Genomic DNA, 21,510 nt, shown 5'->3' with positions numbered 1-21,510 from the left:
AATGAATTTTTGAAAACTCAATCGGCCCACCCCTGAGTCGATTCCCAGTCCCACCAGGAGTACTTGCTCCAAATTTGAAGCAAATCGGACAAGTCTAACTACCGGACCAACGTGCTAGAAGTTTGTATGGGATTTTTCGACAATTTACATGGAGAAAACCATCTTGCTCACATTTTCGCCGCTAGGTGGCACTGTATACATCAGATTATCACCAAAAGAGAAACTTAAGAAGATAATTTTATTATCTACAACTTTGTTGAAGACTGCAAAGCGATCCGACTCCAATAGGAAAAGTTATTAAACTTTTAACGAAGTGATGTTTGAGTCAGTTTTGCATGGGGCCTAGCAGTGCATGATAGTGTATCAGTACTAGGTTCTAACAAGCTAAACATTTTTGTGGATTAATGGTTAGATTTAGCTGAATAGTATGTTCGGAAGAATTGCAGTACATACTACGAGTTATGTTTTGGTTAGAAAATTTTAGTTCAATCTGTGACCGCATAGATGGCGCCAACACTAACTTTTCAACGGAGAGAGATAGAATATCGAGATGTTCGGAAGAATTACTGCAATATTCTTGTTCTACAACTTTGTAGAAGACACCTAATTTCTATCTCTCTTCGTTGAAAAGTTAGTGTTGGCGCCATCTATGCGGTCAGATCTGGAACTACAATTTTCTAACCAAAACATAACTCGTATTATGTACTACAATTCTTCCGAACATACTATTCAGCTAAATCTAACCATTATTCCATAAAAATGTTTAGTTTGTTAGAACCTCGTACTGATACACTACCATGCACTGCTAGGCCCCATGCAAAACTGACTCAGACATCACTTCGTTAAAAGTTTAATAACTTTTCCAATTGGAGTCGGATCGCGTTGCAGTCTTCAACAATGTTGTAGATAATAGAATTATCTTCTTAAGTTTCACTTTTGGTGATATTCTGATGTATACAATGCCACCTAGCGGCGAAAATGTGAGCAAGTGGGTTTTCTCCATGTAAATTGTGGAAAAATCCCATACAAATTTCAAGCACGTTGGTCCGGTAGCTAGACTTGTTCGATTTGGCTCAAATTTGGAGCAGACACTCCTGGTGGGACTAGGAATCGACTCAGGGGTGGACCGATGGGGGTCATTTTTTTCTGTCACTCTAATATATATATATATATATATATATATATATATATATATATATATATATATATATATATATATATATATATATATATATATATATATATATATATATATATATATATATATATATATATATATATATATATATATATATATATATATATATATATATATATATATATATATATATATATACATATATATATATATATATATATATATATATATATATATATATATATATATATATATATATATATATATATATATATATATATATATATATATATATATATATATATATATATATATATATATATATATATATATATATATATATATATATATATATATATATATATATATATATATACATATACATATATATATATATATATATATATATATATATATATATATATATATATATATATATATATATATATATATATATATATATATATATATATATATATATAAAAGTCAATGTTTGTATGTATATGATTTATAGACTCCCAAACGGCTTAACCGATTGCCGTAAAAATTTATACATAGTAGGCAATTGTTCTGGAGCGTGTTTGTGTGCTATTGGTTGGGGAATATCTGCCCGTCAGATGGCGCTTAGGAACAAATTGTGTTTTCGTCCTATTTCGTTGAAAGTCGCAGCAACGCGCGATGGGTATTAGCTAGTTATGAATAAAACTGCTGATATCATGTGGCTCATTATCACTCCAAAAATCAAATTCGAAAGTAAAGTCAAGAATAAAATATAACGATAACGCGCATGTAATTCACAAAAACCATGAAATAGATCCTGAAGTCATGAGCAAAAATCACAATAATCATGACAAAATTATCAAAAATCGTAGGTATGATCCTGAAGTCATGAACGTAATTTACTCGTGACCAAAACATCACGATGACGTAAATAGAAATTACGAAAATCGTCAATAAGATCCAGAAATCATGAAATATCAAAAATCGTGACAATGATCTTGAAATCATGAACATGAATACAGAATGATTTATATTCATGACTAAAATATCAAGAAGACGGAAATAGGAATTACGAATTTAGCGAAGATCCTTAAATCATTAATATAAAGCACGCCATACTGACAGAAAAATCCGACAGTAAATTCATGAAGGTAACGTGATGAGCAATTACAAAAATCGCGATTAAGCTCCTGAAATCATTAACATCGTTTATCTGTCCGCTGTGTGTTCCCGAATTATGAATCAGAATCACACGAAAAACTTAACATGTCAAGGGAACAACCACAGTAATTCAACCAAACATTCGAATGTAACGCCATCGCACAGTGGTTTTTTTTGGTTAAAATCGTGCGATCTATTAATTACGCCTAAATCATTAAATTTGGATCCATAACGTCTTCGGAGGATTTTGTTGACACGATAAGCCCTTTCATATGGAGTTGTTGTTTTATTGATTTATCTCCCTAAAAGTGAGATATATTCATCAACTTTCTTGCAAGCGTATATATCAAAATTATGACTTCAGCAAAGTTGTAGAGCAAGCCTTTGCCAACAATTTTGATGAAGACATGACGTCTTTATGTTTAATACCTTCGACATTATGGCTAGTTGTTTGTGGACGATCCCTTTAAATTCACTAATATAACTTTTGAAATAGAATTCTGACAAGTTCGAGATGTACAGCAAAAAGCTTCAAATTGTCAAAATGACACCATTTCTATGTTACAACAATGGCTTATCTCATGTATTTTCAAAGTAATTTAACATTTTTTTTAAAATAGTGTTTCAAATGGTGATTGGTTGTTAACGGGAAAACGGCTGAGTTTAGATCAATAGTGTTTTCGGGCTACTCATCCAAAATCACAAGAATTATCATTTGCTGCTATGATTTTTGTGATTAAGCCTCCTAGAAGTGAGATTTTTCAACTCAATTCTTTTTAGTAAAAGAAATGATTTAACGTCTTTGGAAAAGTTGTGTAGATTGCTTTTACGAATATCTTTGCTGAATACAAGAAATCTCTTCTTTAAATACTTATGAAGTTATAGCTCATTGGATGACTTTCAGAAATATTTTTTTTTAAATATCTTTTCTATTATCATTTCTACGGGTTTCATTTATTGTACGAAGTTTTTTCAATCGTCAAAATACACAATTTCTATTAACACATCATTTTTCTTATCTCGTGTATTTTCGAATATTTGACATTTTTTGAAAAACAATAGTTTTTTTCAAATTATCTATAACTCTACTGGAGACAACAAGAGACAAGTGAACTCTATTTCATTTCATAGTGTTGATATGGCATTTCAAATTGCAATTAGAGCTGGCTGCCCCTTTCTGCCCGTTCAAAAGTTATTGCTTGCAAAACTTTTGCTAGTTTTACCAAAAATTACCCAATAACTTCTAAATTGCAAGTGATTGACCAACGATCACTTCTGGAAAGATATGTAGATTGATAAGACGAACAACTTTCTTGAACATACTGAAGCTCTATCTTCGATATTTAAGAAGTTATGTTGAATAAAAGTTTTAAGGGGTCGTTCACACACAACGGTCAATAACTTCGAGTGTACTTCAGTAATAATGTTCGAAAAAGTATGTTCTTTGGCAAATACTTTATTTTGTTATTCAAACTTTGAAAAAAATTGTAGCAAATATCTCTTTTTAAGGGGGATTAATCACTATGACTATATCGTAAAAATAAAGGTCTTGGATCATCTTAAAACATCCCAGAAGACATCATTGCTGTACGCTTTACCGCTTTCGTGTGAATTTTTCGCCCGTTTTTTGCGAAAAAACCACTATGTGTTGGGGCGAACTAGTTTTTAGGAAACACAAATAGTTTCATGAATATGAGGTTTATTATTCATAATTTTAGGTAGATGATCACAGTTTTCGTAAATCATTCAGTTCACTATATAGTTTCATGAATTTATGAACAGATTTTTTTCCGTGCGTAAGTACTACCACATTGACTCAATCGTCAGGACGTTTATAAGATTACGGATCTTGGGTGTAGGCATGCGTGCTTGATCGTGTTTGCGACCGGTTTTGTATTATCGCGAAACGCTCGAGCGTTTGTATGATATTGTACGCGCCCTGTAAATTGCGTGGACATCAACTTTTAAGCAATGTGTGTTGGATTGACGGTCAATTTCAAAGTAAATGTACATCAGCAGATCGAAGAAGTGTATATAAAGATCTGTTTTTATGTGAGATCTACTAGTTCAATGGCCACGTTCTAAATCTTATTTTGCATATCGTTTGTACTTAAAAGAGAGATGTTTCTAATGTTTATGATATAAACAAAACCATGACAGATTGACCACGGTATACAAGCTACGCAACAATCCTAAATAAATTAGTAAATACTACCTCGCAGTGCAACATCATCTCACGTACGGCCGACCGCGAAACCTTATCAAATTTATTAGTACAACAACACAAACATTTACGTGTGCCGTACATTGCTGCCAGCGGTATGTCCTATATTAACCCACCAGCAATCAGCTTATGTCGGTCAGGCGATGTCCGCGGAAATCCACCAGTGCGTCGAAAGGCAGTCAATTCTCCCTAGTGCGAGGTTTGCAACTGTCTTCTTAGTTGGTTGGGTATGCATAAGTTTTTTCTGTCAGTTTACTTACTATGTTCGTCGTCCGAATGGAAGTCCCACGATGAATAAAAACTCAATCGTGGCATTCCGTTCACAACTGTGTACTGAAATAGCGACCAATAAAGACGCCACTGTAGCTCCAATTGTATATGCAAAGATGATTTGAATTAAAGGTCACCATCATAAGGTACCAAAGCGACGCAGGTCAGTCAGAGCGGCAGATGACGGTCATCTGTTTTGTTCTATTCTGGGGCATAAGTGTTTATGGCCGGGAAAGAACATGGACCGACCGACACAGGAGATTCTCACGCGAGTATTTGCATTATCACCAGTAGGTACCTACTCAGGACAGTAGCAGCTGCTACCGGAGAGCTAGAAAGCGGACCATACGTGGTACGATGTTGTTCGTCATCACAACACAAATCCCGGTCGCTGATGACGCATGGACCCGTGTATCGCGTGTCGACGAAGTTAAACCACAGACAAGCGTAGGTAGCATTCCGAGGATTATTTCTGTCTTAGAGTGGTCTAATAAAACTCGACTGGTGGGTGGTGGATGAGATTCCTGGGCGAAAAATCCCAACAGTCATCCCAACAAAATCCCAACAGTTAGTCGTCTGTTAATCTGCTGTGAAATTGTCCTACTAAAGCGAACATAACGAGTTTTGCATGGATCTGGAGTCGCAAATAACTTGCCCAAAAGGGACGCGTGGTGCGGTGGAGGTACGACTTCAAATAAACGATGGCTAACATTGAATACCACCTTGCATAGTGTGATGTGTGAGCGTTCAAGTTCAAAGCGATTGCAAAGCACCATATACGTGTAATTTCCTGACTGGTGCACAGGACCTAATGAACCTGAATAAAATTGGAAACGTTGGATAGTGGTCCCTAACCCGAAAAAAGGTCAAAATAATTTTTTGATGCTCGATGGATGATGTTTTCGTGCTTGAATACGCGTCTAAAAGGGGTTAACAACTTAAATTTTGCACAACGGACATAATACCCTTTATAGGAGGCTGATGTCCACTAGGAGGTTGACATCAATATTATCTCTCTCCGGACTAATCCAGCCTAGAGGTCATGTAGCATTCGGCGGCAGAAGCCAAGAATGAATCACATCCTGCTTCCATGTCATAAAAAGAGACCAAAACAGGACTCTCTTATTCATTTCCTGCATCTTTTGGACATTGAAATTTTTGTCCTAAATTCATTATCTAATTCTTATCTTTCTTCTTTTCTACTGGTGATAGAGCTACTTGCTTCTCTTTCTAGTAGTAAGGATTATTATGAACTACGCGCGAGTGAAATCGCTAGCATGTCAGCCATACAAAGCAAAGCTTTCAATACAGTTAATTCTTATTTTGGGCCGCTCAAAATTATTTCATATTCTCGTCGCGTTAGTTTTACAGCTGTAACTTCAGTTTGTTTGTTAGTCTCAATTATAAAATTATAATTTCTCTACTAAGGAGAAAGTTATTAAAACCACCTTTCCGCATTAAGGTCACACAACTGCAGCTTAAAATGGGACTCCTTTTCGTGAGAGACATATCGCAAGACTAAGGGTTTACTCAAAAACACAAACCGTGTTTTCGTTTTTGGAGCTAGCGTCAATCCGGCGCTAGCTTAATCCTATCACTAAGTTAGTGTCGGATTCTGATGAGACGAAATCGAAACGCAAATTCCATCACTAATTTTCTTTAAATTCTGTTTTTGACCATTTCTTCTATCAACTAGTTTGATTCTAGAAAGTTTTGGACACATTAATTATATAATTTTCCCGAACACACTTATTTGTTTTGACGTCAATACAAATATACAAACATACCAGGCTCGCACGATATAGCACCAACCAGGCTCATAAATACAAAAACAATTCCGGGCCTTCAACCTGAGCTAGTCCTAACAACAGCCAAGTACTTGATAGTTGACTATATGGTTTACAAACCACGTACCGTGATGTTCACGTGAGCTGAAAATTTTCATTGATTTTTGACTGATGACATCATGACATTCGGCATGATTTTCGTAATTATCCTTTGCAACGAAGTCGTGCTGCATTTCTATTTCAGTCACACAAATAAAACACGACTGATGATACTAAATCCTGTAATCACCTTAATTTCGTAAAAAAAGCATAGAGAAAACTTACGTCGGACAGAAGAACACATTGAGCGATTCCTGCGCATACCGGACCAGTGAACCGATGGCGTCACTCAGCTTGGCCGGAACGATGCCAACCTGCCACATGGGCTTCCGCAGGATCACAATACACTCGATTAAACCCAGCCTGGTTGATTTTTCACTGACAGCTTTCATCAAGAATCACCACTGCTGCTGATCGCTGCCCTTGCTCCTGCTGCTCACCGATTTCTCTACTGTCGCACCTGACTAGAGCTTGCGCGCTGATGGCCGCGTTATCAATATGATAACTGGAATCGGACTCCCGGTCTCGCGAATATATACTATATATTTGGCAGCAAAACACTTCACTTCACACTCGCTTCCTGCCAATTTAGTGCTGGAAGAGGTGAGTGTCTTCGGCTAATAATAGCAGGTTAGGCTCAGTCGATCCGGAGTCGGATCTGGCCACTATTTTTGCAGTCACTAAACAAATATCACAGATAACACGATAAAAGATTGTGCGCAGGGAAAACTTATTTCTTTTTACTGTAGTTGAGTTTTATGGGAACACAAACACTAGACTACCCGCACTCTCTCTTCTTGGGCATAATCGTTGAGTGTAGAAACTTTGAACTTGACACTGAACACTGGCGATGATGGCGTTTGTTCGGAAAGGACATAGTTGGAGTCCCGTCGCCTTTTGCTGTTGAACCACGCGGCACCGATACTCGTTCCTATTATCTGTATCCAGTTATACGTTTGACTACTTCACTACCTGTAGATGATGATGTAGAGGCATATTTACGATTCCATATTTTGAAGTTACCCGGTCTTAAAGGATACTGTTTGTAACCCCCTCGCGAGACGACGGCTGTAACGGTACTAAATCGGACAAGTTCTTCGAAAAGCTCTGTGGCATGACTGATTATTGTGAATGTCTTGGAGGACCACACGCTGATACTGAGGCTCACCCGTGGTGATAGACAACTGATAAGGATCGTGTGTCGTTGTGTGGAAAGTTTCGAAGCGAAATTTATTGGCGTACTACCTTTACTATAAAACAGTAGGATTGGTGCTATAATATTGAATGTCAACAAATGGTACGGGCCAATAAAATACATCGTATCTTTTACATGAAAAATGATTCGCGCAGATTATTGCGAAATCTGCGTATTGTGCGCTAAGGGATGAATCAGTAAGATCTAATTTCACGGTAAATGTATAAAGATTAGATAATTTAGAACTTGATCTCCTGTTCCACTCGTCAGTAACTGACACCAACTTGCTGCCAGTTAGACGATATGGCGTTAATTTGGTGTTAGATTGGATGTATCGTATAATTGGCAGCAAGTTGGTGTCAGTTACTGACGTGTGGAACACGAAACCTTCAAATTCAACCTCTCTAAATTAAGTTTTGTGCCCTGAAGCGCAAATTGATACATCCAGTTTATTTCCAATGAAACAATAAAAGGTTGCATAGCAAAAGTCGATTTCTAACAAATCCCGGGGATCAAATTCTGCAGGACCCTTGCTCACGATATGGTTCTTGGCATATTAAAAATTCCAACGGTTTTTACGAGCGAAACTAGGAAGTTAAAACTATATCACGAACCGGATACACCCAATGCTTAGCAACCGGTATCTATGCTCATCGTTAAGACAAGTAGATATATGAAAACTGATTGTCTGCGGATGTCCTCAAGATGGTGTGCTGTCACCACTTCTATGGAATCCTGTCGCCGATGACTTGTTGGCGAAACTTAATGAGCTTGGGCTTCCGACAAATGGTTTCGCCGATAATTATCATATAATTATCATCGGTATTTGCATTAACACACTTTTTGATTTAATACAGCAAGCCTTATGTGTGTGTTGTTGAGTAATGGTTTTTTTTCATGTTGGACTATCAGTTTAAATCAAATAATACATCAATGGTGCTTTTCACGCAACGAAGGGCCACTCGTACATGGTATTTCTTTGACTCTGAAATTATTGTCGCAGATCCAGTTAAGTACGTTACGTTAGTTCTAGACTCAAAACTAAATTGGACTTTTGGTAAATCTTGTAGATATACACAACAATTGTTAGACTAATACTGACATACGGGTGCCTTGTCTGGTTGCAGTAGGAAGAAGTCATGACAATCCAATCAAAGTTAAACCATCTTCTGATGATGATCTTGTTGGAAATGATTGGTGCATTCACAACAACACTTACTGCTGCTCTAGAGACACTCTTGAACATAAAGTCACCCTATGTGGTTCTGAAACAAGAAACACTTTCTTGTGCATAGGATCCTGAAGTTACTGGGCTCTGGAACAGTGACCCAATACGTGCAACTAGCCGTACAAGACTGTGGCCCCAAATGGTTACTTGGGATGATTATACACTTGCTTTCAGTGACCCTACACTCACTTGTAGTTTTCCTTTGAAACCTTTCAATGTGAGAATTTCTCCTCGGCTAACTGAATGGATCGACAACTTTAAGAATACGTAGATTGTTACATTGACGATTCTTGGATGGAGGGCCGGGCCGGTGCTGGTGTCTATTGTCGTGAGTTCAGATTAGAACAAGCAAATTCGCCTGGTAGATACTATATCGTATTCCAAGCTAAAATCTTCGCCATTCTGAGTAACGTACAATCGACAATTCAACAGGGAGTTTGTGGTAAAATATTTTATTTTTCTCTGACAGGCTGCCCTAAAAGCACTTAGTTCGATGTTTCGTCACCCCAACGGTGCAAGAGACAACAAAACACGTGGCCTTAGAATGCCCTATGTTCGAAGGGGTATGTCTGGTGTAACAGTTGACAATATCGTCGAGGAGATGTGCCATATCTGGGATGGTGCCAACAGAGCGGTTACGAGTATACTCTCCGAGCTCCAGAGAAAATGGCGAAAGGACCAACAAAGTAGTGCCGCGGCTATAAAGCCACCGTGGAACCACAAATCGGGTACAGGAAGAATTTCCGCCTCCGAGATACTCTCCGTTGGTATAGACTAGGTCAACCGCCGTGGACCACTTGGCTAGTACGCGCCGTAGCACCGGGTTCGGGTTGTCGAGGCACCAGTGAACCGAACGTCAAGCTTCACCGGAATCGCCAGACCGACCTCGACACCGACTGACCTCGGGGCACCAGTAAACCGAACGTCAAGCTTCACCGGAATTGCCAGACCGACCTCGACACCCTACCAAGGAGCTCGTGAGAATTCACAGAAGGGTAGATGCATCACCGTGGACTATCCGCCTATATCGTGACAAAAATGGGAGCTAATTGGCTCACGAAACAGGCATTAATACAGAGATAAATTCCTTAGCCCAAGAAAAAGATTGGCTCAAAGAAGCGGACAAAGACTTTTCTGCCAGATGTGAGTCCGAACATGTCAAAGAATTTGCTGATTTTTTTCCAAGCGCAATTGCGGTATTCTATTTAGTCATGGTACTGATTGGATATTGCAAACTTAATTATCACATGGTTACTATTCAGCGTGCTGAGTATTATTCGTGTGACCTTTGTGAATCCGTTTACGGAACTTCATATCATTTGATATGTCACTGCCAGCAGTAATGCAATTGCGTATCCGGATTTTTGGTTCTCCATTTATAGATAACCTTATGTACAGAGAGCTTAACTTCAAGTATATGCTATTGTTGCTAACCCAGTGTGGGAAAGAGCTATAGCGAAGACTACATATTAAGAAGACTGTTATCTCTTTCCTTCCTCCATACAAACGAGAAGCGACAGAGGTTACAGCGCCTCTATTGGAGGAAGGTAGGATGCATAATGTAAAAGTGTATGTGTGTGCATCACTATGGGAAGTACCACCTTTACCCGCAAGTGGCATACTTTCTCCAGATTCTGGACAGAGTTGGCAGTCTTCTTGATATGCAGTCTTCGGTTATAGATTAGGCCATATTTGAATGATAATGTCTCTTCGGTGGTGTTGTCTTTCTGCTACCTTAACATCCCCTTGGGGGTATTGATATATCCGCTCACTGTTTGAAAAAAATCTTAAACTTTCTGGGGGTTAGAAGTTTTATTCCTGCTGTTAAAGCACCTGCAGATTGTTCAGCATCCTTCCAGGGGTGCGGAATGCTCTGTTGTAATTGTTCTGTGTCGTTATTTTCCTTACCCCAAACCCTACCACTTCCCCAATCCTTCCCATCAGGGAAATGATGAAAAAGCAGATCATGTCAAGGCACAAATCTCCGTTCAACATGGGAAACGTGCCATTTGAGCCAATCGCTACTGATTTCTGATTCCTGATCCCCCTATATCGTGATGAAAATGGGAGCTAATTGGTTCACGAAACAGACATCGGTACCGAGAGAAATTCCTTGAGTAAAGAGAAAATTTGGCTCAAGGAAGCGTGGGGTATCGGCGTCGTGAGAAATTCCTCCGTCGGGGAGCTCTCAGTCGGAGTAAGGTGAGTTCACCTCCATGGATTATCCGAGTAGATCGTGATAAGGATAACTCACGGAAACAGGCTAAATGGCTCATGGAATCAGCATCTAAATGGCTAACTGGGATGAGAGCTAAATGGTGGCGTAATATATGAAAACAATAAGCAAGAGAAGAGTCGAGAGTTAAATCAATGCTCAAAGGTCATGGACCAAGTAAGGCTCCGAGATAGAGCGGAAGAAAGAGGTGCGACGAAAGTACAAAGAACCCACAAAAACGAAGCAATACCTTGATGTAGTTCCGAGGGGAAGAAGGGTGAACCAAGAGTAAGAAGTGTTTTTAGTGGTTAGGCACGTAAGTTAGTCATGAGTCCCACATAGTGCCAATATAATACAGGCCAGGCTTTTGAAGCTTTTTAAACCTTACTATAAAAAGGGTTTTCAGATTCCTCGGAGCCTATTGCTATGGAATACTCCTTTACTGACTGGTGCAAATGTCACTTCAGTGTGTCCAATGGTCACGACACTCTATTTTTTTGCTTCTGTCAGCAGGTAGTGCAGGACAACAAAAAAATTGTTTTAATCTTGTGTGCCACCGTTACACCGTTACTAGTGTTATCTCCGTGGTGGTCTTACGATATGAGTGAATCCCTGAAGCAAAAATTGCAGCTCCCGCTAGCTTCGGTGACCATTGCCGTTCGGTTTTTTTTTGTGACAAAACAAATATTCGTGATGTGAAATATCTACAGAAAGTGCAACTGTAGCTTAGGTTTGCGGAAGTTGCTTTTATCCAGTTCCATCATATCACAGTATTGATAACGGTCAACAAAATAGCCTAGAGAAGAAGATTAATTTTCATAATCGCCTTTACTTGTGTTATAGCGATTAAAAAACTCATGTCGCATTTTGGAGAAGGGGGACTTCATTACGGAGGATATATGGAGAAACTACTTCCAAAGAGATTAGCGTTTCTGTTTCATCTCTTTAGAATCTGGCACTGGACTTAGGCATAGGATTTCTCAGTAGACACACACTAGTAATTTGTGTTATGGTACTTCCTACTATTATGTATTATAGGGTCAGAGAATGAGTCGGTCTAACCGCATTCTCATAACAAAAACACCATTGGAAATACCTGAGCAGCTATATGGTAGCGCCCAGGTATTTCCAATGATGTTTTGACATAGAAAATGTCTTACTGCACTATCTGAGGTTGGGCATTATTCTAAAATCTAAAATCAAACGATGTCACATTTTTGCGTCAAAGTTTTAAACGCTAGTATCTGTTATTTGTGGATGAATTTCCATCTTTTTACCACCAAACTATTCGGAATTAACTGAAATTATGTTCTATTGCTATATAGTTTATGTATTTTGATAGTATACTATTGAAAAACCCGTAAAAGTGAATAAACATCGTAAATCGTGAAAACTCCCATACCCGAGGTAGTCCAATCCGGGCAGAGTCATCAATAGAGAGCACCCAGCGACTCAATCAAATACCACGCGATTATAAATAGAGTGTCTGTTTGAGTCAGTCGATGCTTGCATTCCAAACAAGCAACATTATGACTGTATCGTTCGTACAGTACAATAAGCGGTAGACGCTATGGCATTTCTGCAACACTCACACAGTTAAACCGTGTACAACTTGCACCCGTTTCTTTGCTGTGTGCAAAGTTTATCGCTTAAGTTGTGATTAGCAGTGTGGGTGAGAAGGGTAGGTTAGTAGGGTGGGTTTGGATTGAGTTCAACACTACAGGATGCGACATGTGTGTGCTGCTTGTGAATGTGCGAATTGGGATAAATTAATTTATTTTAATGCTTGTGTGTGCGTTGGGTTGACGGTGTTTTTTCTGCGATTTGTAGTAACGTATGCCACGGAAGCCACAAAAGATAACCTGAACAGTGGTTGCAGTTGTAAAGTTTCCCCAAAAACAGAAAAAATATGGTAATGAGCCTATTGACACAAAAGTTCTATATTTCGAATATACGTGATGCGGACCCAGTTTAATTTGCGTCTACTAAAAAGGCGTGGGTTTGTTGGAGATTTAGGTGGGCGAAGAGATTGAGTTATGTTAGAGCAGTTTTAGTTTTGATTTGTTTTCCAAATGTAGCGAAGCTAATCTATAACGATTTTTGGTAGTCAACCCAAAAGTAATGCCATCTGAGCAAGAGAAAGCACTGATTGGTTTTTGTTAGTTTTCAAGCGTTAGTATTTTGTAATAATCAAAGTTCTAAGAGCCTTTTCAGTAGCGTAGTATTTAGTACAGGAATTATAAATGGAAAGGAAACAATAACATTCCCAGGAGAGCGTTTGATTTATTATTGATCAGAACGAGGCAGAACACACTCATTCTCTGACTCTGCAATACATAACAGAAGGCGGCACCACGATCACTTAAATTACTAATAGCACATGTCAAGAGCCCGTTATGTGATCAAACGACGCATTACGGAAACCAAGCTTAGAAGTATCTTAAAAAGCTAAAGGAAACTGATCAATGAAAATCGAATCGAACACACAGTCCACAAAACAAGTGCCTGCTAAATTTGTGGCTGCCAACGATACAATAGTCATAATTGCAAAAGCTGCATCCAGCATCTTAAAATCAACAGCCAGTACAAACGGCGCCATGGAAACAAATATCAGCGATGATGACCCATAAGTGCGGCCACCAAAACTATGACATGGACGTGTACGACAACAGGATAGATAGGAATGACCCCCAAGACGTAGTTGGCGTGGAAACAAATGTTGACGGTTTCCAAGGTTTACGATGAATCTTTACGTTTGATAATTAACGTATGACCAGTAGCGTTATGGTCACACTCATGTTTCCATCAATTTTTTTTCAGGTTTGCGATGAGCAATTCATCGAAAAACGGGGAGAATGACCGGACATCACTTTCTCATCAGATTTTTGAACCTGAAAGGCGAACTTTTGTGTACTAATGACTGGTTGATATGGGAATTCATTTCCGTTTTTGAGTTGGGGCACTCACTGTTGAAAAAAAAATCTCATTTCATTGCATGGTTTGTGAATTTTAGTCCCTTTATTTTAAGTGGAGCGGTAAAGATAAAGGTATGATGACCTACACATCCTCCTAGAATCAGTTCGAACTCTTTTAGGACTTTTCCGCTTGTTCAATACTATGCAGTAAAGAATCTATATGGGCGAAAGATGATTTTTGTATCATGTGCGCATCATGTATAAACATAAGTACATAGATCACAGATTACTGCCATTTTTAATGTAGAATACATTTACGCTTTCAATATACGGGTCCCGTTTCTAAAGATGACTGCCGCGTCAGATTTTGACCGTAATAACTTCCATTATACTTAACAGAATGATTTGATGTTAGGGCCATTTTGTCGAAAATATGTGCAGCAATGTTGTATTAAAATTTGCAGTATGTATAACATACACTAACGACGAAAAATTGCATTTTAAAAAATCTTTCGAGAGCTACTCGGAAATGTCGAAAATTTTCAGCTCGTCACGGTCAGAGCCGTCAGTTTGGTGCATCAACCGAAAACTCAAATGATGAAAAAAATTTAAATATAGATCCGCTACAGATTTGCTTCTATTATCATTCGTATTTGGCTGCTTGGAGCGAACAGAGGGCTGTACAATACCGAGAAGGAAATATTTGTGAGTTGTACATGGTTGGCAGATGCATCAGTTTGGATCGTTACGTGTTACTTGCAGAGGCTATCATATCCATTTCAGATGGGTGAAAGATAGCATACACACCCAAAAAACTGATTTTAAATCATCTGACCGAAGCTCGTTTGTGATTGGTTCCAACTAATTTCATGCACCGAGCAAACCTTGAACAGTTTTTGTTCTCAGCTCCTCTTTATCGATGGAAGTGAACTGATTTCATTCGATGGCCTGCCCATTTGGCCCATCGAACGCAAACTGAACCGGTCACAAACATACTGTTGGCAAGGGGTAGTGGGCGATGGACGCGAGCATTGGTTTTCTTTCCTTTCGATAGCCAGCCCCTTTAGCTTCGATCGTAAACTGAACCGAGTACAAAACAAGAGGGTCGTATGCGAGTGCGGCATCATTCGCGTATTACACCCGTACTGGCAACATGCGTCTAGTCGCGGTATAGGAGGAATAGTGAAGGAAAAGCAAAAATCCCGCTTGGTTCGTACCGGTCTCCTGTACATCGTTTACTGAGAAAGAGTCACTAGCCCGAGCATGTCAGTGCCGAAACACTCGTCTATCTGGCAGCAGCAAATATCTTGCCATCGTATTGGCAGAAAATGCTACCCGTGATAACAAATAGAACAAAAGAAGGCTTGTGCAATTTAAAAAGCAAACTATCTTTCCGAAACAACGAAAAACCGCCCTTTTCAGGGCGACTATTTTGTTCGCATGAAGAATTACTTTGTTTTCACTACGGGCCACGGTGCGAATAATTCTTCGGTACTGCTGCTGATGCTGGCTGCTAATACGACAGTCAAATGAATGGTGAGATAAACCGATTCGCGGGAATACCCACTATCTCTCTCTCTCGTTCGTTTTCTTGCCATGTGCCTTCCCTAGCAGAGTCAGATAACAAATTGAGAACTAAACTTGATGTTGTGATGTTGCAGGGAATGATTGCTCAGGTTGTTATCATTTTGGTCGTTTTAACGGTTAAAAGATCAAAATCGAAAGCAGAAAAATTGCACTATGACATCAAACAGAAAACTATTTATGCTATCAGTGAAAGCAAATTGAAAACTCATTGTGATGGTGAAATATTTCATTGATAACAAAATAAGTAATCAATTTGATATTTGTCAAAGAAATAGAAACAAACATATTTTTTCTAAAAATGTAAGCATATCAAAATGAGATCAAAATATGATGTCATATCTGAAAAAGTTTAAACTGATATCAAAATAAGATTTCAATTTGATGCTTGATATCAAAATATGTTGTCTATTTGCTGTAATTTTGATGTTGGACTTTGCTCGGGTTTTCATACCTTTCTGCAACTGATGCTAGCATAACCAAAACAAATGTGCGTCGTTCCCCCACCATCCATTTAGTGGCCAGTGTTGCCAAACGTATTTTCAGATTTTCATCCATAACGTTCCTACAATATTTTCAAAGAATGTTGCAGATTTGAAAAGAAGGAAAATACTTGGCGAAGGAATTTTAATTTTTTAACCATAATTATCATAAAGAATCATTTGAAAATTTTCCATTCAAGCGTTGCATATCATTGGATTTGAATTAACGTCCCGAAGTGTAGTCGCGACACTCCGGTTATGTCGCAGACAGTACCCAGTCATATTTTTTAATTATTGTTAATTTTTAATAATGAATAATTTGAAATATTTCTCGCATTTTATCCGAAAATTCTGATAAGTATATCAACACATTCTAGGTACCGGCTCCTTATGTATTCTACATCTCTCCGGTTATGTCGCAAACATTACCCACCCATCTTTTTTTTAAATTCGTAGGATATTTGTAAATGCTCAATAATATAAAAAAATGTGGAAATTTCTCACAAATTTTCACCTGTTTTGGGCATCACTGATGAAGACAATTGTGTAACACAGCTTGAACTATAACTGCAGCCCAGTATCGGCAAGCGAATTTCGGAACAAACACCTGAGTTACGCTATACGACCCGGTCCACCCACGGAGTAGTCGATCAACGATGACTGATAACGTGCAATATGTCAAATATTTGCTACTCATTAAACGGAATGACATGGATAGATACAAGCTATAGGTAGCCATTTTGGTATGTCAAATTTCGGACAGCTTTTAGGATTTTTACTCTTTAACGTCTTCTAACTACGACATCGTGCCATTTTTTGAATGGTTTTAGAAATAAGCAAAACCGGAATCGACTTTGACTCTCTCTACCCAAGTTTAGGCCAGTGATCGACGTTTGATGCTCGACGGTACCTACGACATATTAGCGTGACGAAAGGTTGGCTAATTTTCGCTCAATACCGATAATTTCACAACACTTTGATAGCGTGTTATTATCGACGCGCGCGCGTGATGAGTCACGAATCACTGGCTGCTAGCTGCCATATGCTGTTTATACACATATTAAACGGTGGTACGAACGAACGAACGTTCGAGCCCGTGCAAAAGTGCAGAATGATGATAATACCTATAGAAAAGCTGCCGTAATCGGTGCTTGCCGGTGGCGAAATTACTCCATACAACTCAATATAGTTGCTGTCTCCTTCGATTATACATACCTACAGCTAGCGACCAACAGCAATAAACGGGAAGACGACATCCAATATGGCATGGATTCGCACATGTGCTACCAGCACCAGCACCGAGTGATACATATTTGATAACTTGTGTAACAGCGCACAGTGGCTCAAAACAGCGTTTTGAGGTACTTAATTCATTGGAGTCAAAACTGTCCATATTAGCGTTTTCGCATATTCTACAATGTTTGTGTGTGTAAAAAGCGCCATATTTTGGTAATATTCCTTTTTACATTTCTTATAAAAGAAATGTATAGAATTCGCTCAAACTTTCAAGATTTTTTCCGAGGCCCGGAGGGCCGAGTCTTATATACCAATCGACTCAGCTCGACGATTTGGGACAATGTCTGTGTGTGTGTGTGTGTCTGTGTGTGTGTGTGTATGTAACGGACAAATTCTCATTCGTGTTTCTCAGCAATGGCTGAACCGATCTTATCCAAACCAATTTTAAATGAAAGAACTAAAAAACAGTATGAACGCTATTAATTTGTTTTTGATTCTGATGTTTAGTTTCCAAGATATGAATGTTTGAATGTGTAAAAATGGCGTTTTTTGCAGTTTCTTGGAATTATTTGCCGAAGTTGACAATATAGATTAACAATTTATATGTTTTTAGATAGCATTAACGAATACCTTTCGAACAAGCTATAGATTGTTTAAATCGGACTATTATCAAAAGAGATATTTAACATTAAATGCGGACGAAAGATTTTTATCATTTCCCATTGCCAGAAATATGACCAAAAACATGTAATCTATTTTTAACGCCAAAACGGCTTATTTTAGGTCAATAGTATCTTCGGAGAATTTAATGGAGGCAATATGCCCTTCCTTTTGGTATTGTGCTTTTGCTGATTAATCCCCCTATGAGTGAGATATTTTCACAAATTTTCTTGGAAGTGATTATATCGAAATGATGCCTTCAGCAAATTTGTAGCTCTTACTTTTGCGAATAACTTTACTGAAGACTTCAAATATTTATTTTGAATACTTTAAAAGTTATGGCTTGTTGTTTGTGGATTACTCTTTGTCGCCTATTTATTGTTCAATATAGTAATAATCCATTGAAATAAGCCAAACATTATTTCGATAAAACGAATTTTGTATTTCATTTTTCTATCTACAACCGCTAGAAGTAATCACCGAACACTTCCAAGTTGTCTGGAAGGAACTTGATAACTTATCAGTGCAAAAATGTTCATTTGTGCGAACCTTCTGACTGCAATTTTTCTAACTCATGACCATCGTATCGATCTGAAACATATCGGAAAATGAAAAGCGAAATAAATAACTCCAAGCAATGGCGTTGCCAAGAGAAGGTTTTGGGGTTTAACACCATACAACGCCCCCCCACCACACCCAAAAAAAATTGGATTGAAGTTGAAAATTTATTGATGCTGACTGATTCAATTCAATATTACAATAACAATTATCTGATCCGTACATTGATATCCTGTTGTTGTAAACATCATGAGGACTTTTGATAAATTGTCGGAATGGGGTCCTGATATGTAACTGATCTATTGGTCTTGATTTCACAGTTGTCTAATTGCATCAATATCAAAATCCTGCCTGAATACATTCCAATAGAAAATTCCAGAGTTCTGTAATCAATCATAATCCTCAGATTTATTTTCAAATTGAGCTCGTTTTTGTAGAGATGTACTGTAATAAGGGTCTTTATTTAATAGGAAGCGAAGTTAAAATTGATTTAATGTCTATGAAACATAGAACAGCTCACCAAAAAAATGTATAACTTTCAACATTTGCTAAAATGTTTTTGCCTTTCTCATTCACTCTAAAATTCGTCAATCTAATCCTGACCGGGAGGGCCGAGTGTCATATGCCAATCGACTCAGTTCGTCGAGATCAGAAAATGTCTGTGTGTGTATGTATGTGTGTGTGTATGTGTGTATGTGGAAAAAAATGTGACCTCTGTTAATCAGAGATGGCTGGATCGATTTGCACAAAGTTTGTCTCAAATGAAAGGTACAACCTTCCCATCGGCTGCAATTGATTTTTTTATTGATTGGACTTCCGGTTCCGGAGTTGAAGAGTGCAATCACACAGCAAATTCCCATATAAACTGAAATGAAAAATTTTCAAAATCAAATTTGTATTTTTGATGCCAAATGACTTTATAATGCATGAAACATCGAGATTTGATGTAAACTCGAAAAAAATAATGTTTGACAAAAATTGATTTTTTTGGGACATTTTCGCCTTTCTCATATAGAAAGGTTATCCAATCACTCTAAAAATCGTCAATCATACCGGCCCGGAGGGAGTATGCAGTAAGTGGTTGCTACTTTAAAATTAAAACTAGTTTAAAATTTCTTAACAAGTTGAAAATTTTCGGCAGGACCCGAACCTCCCGGATCTTACTATGTGATACTGAAACATCGCTTGAAACCAGCGGCGGTCAGTATCTCAAGATCGTGGCTGTCGATCCATTGTACGTATGTGCAAATCGAACTGAACATGTAATATTTAATTCCACCATTGTATTGAACATAACCAGCCATGGAATCGTAGTCTGGACAAATGAGAAAAGCACAATTGCACCACTAGGTGGATTAAAACAGGTTTTCATTTTGGGAATGCGTCGAGTTGAGACGAAAACGTAATATGATTAATATCGAGGATAACACTTTCCGAATGTAGAGAGAAATTTATGAAAAATTACGATTTCCATTCGACTCTAGCAGGTTCTGATCGATTTTGATGAGAATTTGATTTTTGTTGTATGACCAATTATGTATAGGTCAAATGTTCAAAAACAGTAATTTAAGGTCAAGATAACATCATTTTGAAACCGCCAATTTCGGAGGGTTAGTATCTTCGATGAGTTTTACAAACGTTAAACAGCGCATCATTTGATAAAATAATTTTGACGGTATATCGTCCAAGAAGTATTTATGGTGAATTTTCTCAGGTTAATATTCATGACTACAATAAAGTCTCAACAAATTCGCTAAAAACACGAACTCTGTTACTATTTTTTGAAAAATTAATTCTGCATAATTTTAAAACTTCAAAAAATACGGTTTCGGAATTATGCCGTTTGGACAGTAAGATCGATTTTCACCAATCAGGAATCAGAATATATTGGCTCAAATGGCACGATTTTCACCAAACCCCCACCAATTGTAAAATTGGTATTGTAAACAAAATGTAAGGGTGATACTTCAATGCTGATAGGTGGGACCGAAAAAGTAAACAATCGTCAAAGGGGCGATACTATCATTTTGTCAACTTCAATAGCAAACACAAATTTTAATTTAATAATTTCAAATACTTCATGAAGTTTTGGGTTTCGATCACTGAATCATGCAATCTAGGATGTAAAAAACACAATATTTCTTAAATAGGAAATAAAACCAAGTCTGGAAATATTCACTGTTGATTTTCTTTGAATGGTGTCACTGCTAGTATCTCTTTTTTCCAGAAAAAGCGTTGATATTTAGGTCTCAGTCGCGTTGAAAATTTGAGTAAAGTATAAACTTCATTCCGATTCAAAAAAAATCGATTTTTTGGCTCAGTACAATATACATAACCCCTTTAGGAAAATTCTGTTTTCCCACCACAATGCATTGATTGAGGAATTTAGATATTTTATTAACAGTGCATTAGCAATAATTCGTTTGTATGTCTATTTTATGGGCCATTTTTTCGCCCTCCCATTGATTTGGTTTGAGATTTCTAGCACTGATGTTGTCCTATGCTGATTTGAGCGATTCTCTGTGTCCTGCCACAATCCCATGTAGTATGTGTTATCAAAAACATCGCGAAGCATCAAGTTCTAAATGTTCTCAAACGATATAATATCCGAAGAGAGTGATAAGAGTTATAAGAAATGTCTCATCACACTGTTAGGTGGATTAAAAGCGTTTTTTAAAAATTGATCATAGTAGGCTATAGAAAATTTAACTTTTAAACCGAAAGAGATAGCGCTTGGCTGTCTTCGACAAAGTTGTAG

At 37.8% G+C, this 21,510-nt stretch overlaps 1 protein-coding gene across 7 annotated transcripts in view; it reads right to left on the bottom strand.

Moving 5' to 3' along the window:
• The window catches only part of LOC131688844 (MOB kinase activator-like 2), a 498,911-nt gene that overhangs the window by 66,573 nt on the left and 410,828 nt on the right, over window positions 1–21,510 (bottom strand). Inside the window, exon 2 of one of the 7 annotated variants that reach the window (XM_058973409.1) lies at window positions 6,905–7,651. The exons of 5 other annotated variants lie outside the window; for them this stretch is intronic. In XM_058973409.1, coding sequence (XP_058829392.1) covers window positions 6,905–7,071 — 167 coding nt within the window. In that variant the 5' untranslated portion in view covers window positions 7,072–7,651. Of the gene's footprint in view, window positions 1–6,904; window positions 7,748–21,510 lie in introns of those variants that run through there. One more of the 7 variants, XM_058973410.1, reaches the window with a different exon arrangement.

The sequence above is a fragment of the Topomyia yanbarensis genome, chromosome 3 (genome assembly GCF_030247195.1).
Source record: "Topomyia yanbarensis strain Yona2022 chromosome 3, ASM3024719v1, whole genome shotgun sequence".
Taxonomy (NCBI): Eukaryota; Metazoa; Arthropoda; class Insecta; order Diptera; family Culicidae; genus Topomyia; species Topomyia yanbarensis.
Note: the sequence above shows the minus strand (reverse complement) of the source record. Positions and strands in the feature narration are given on the sequence as shown.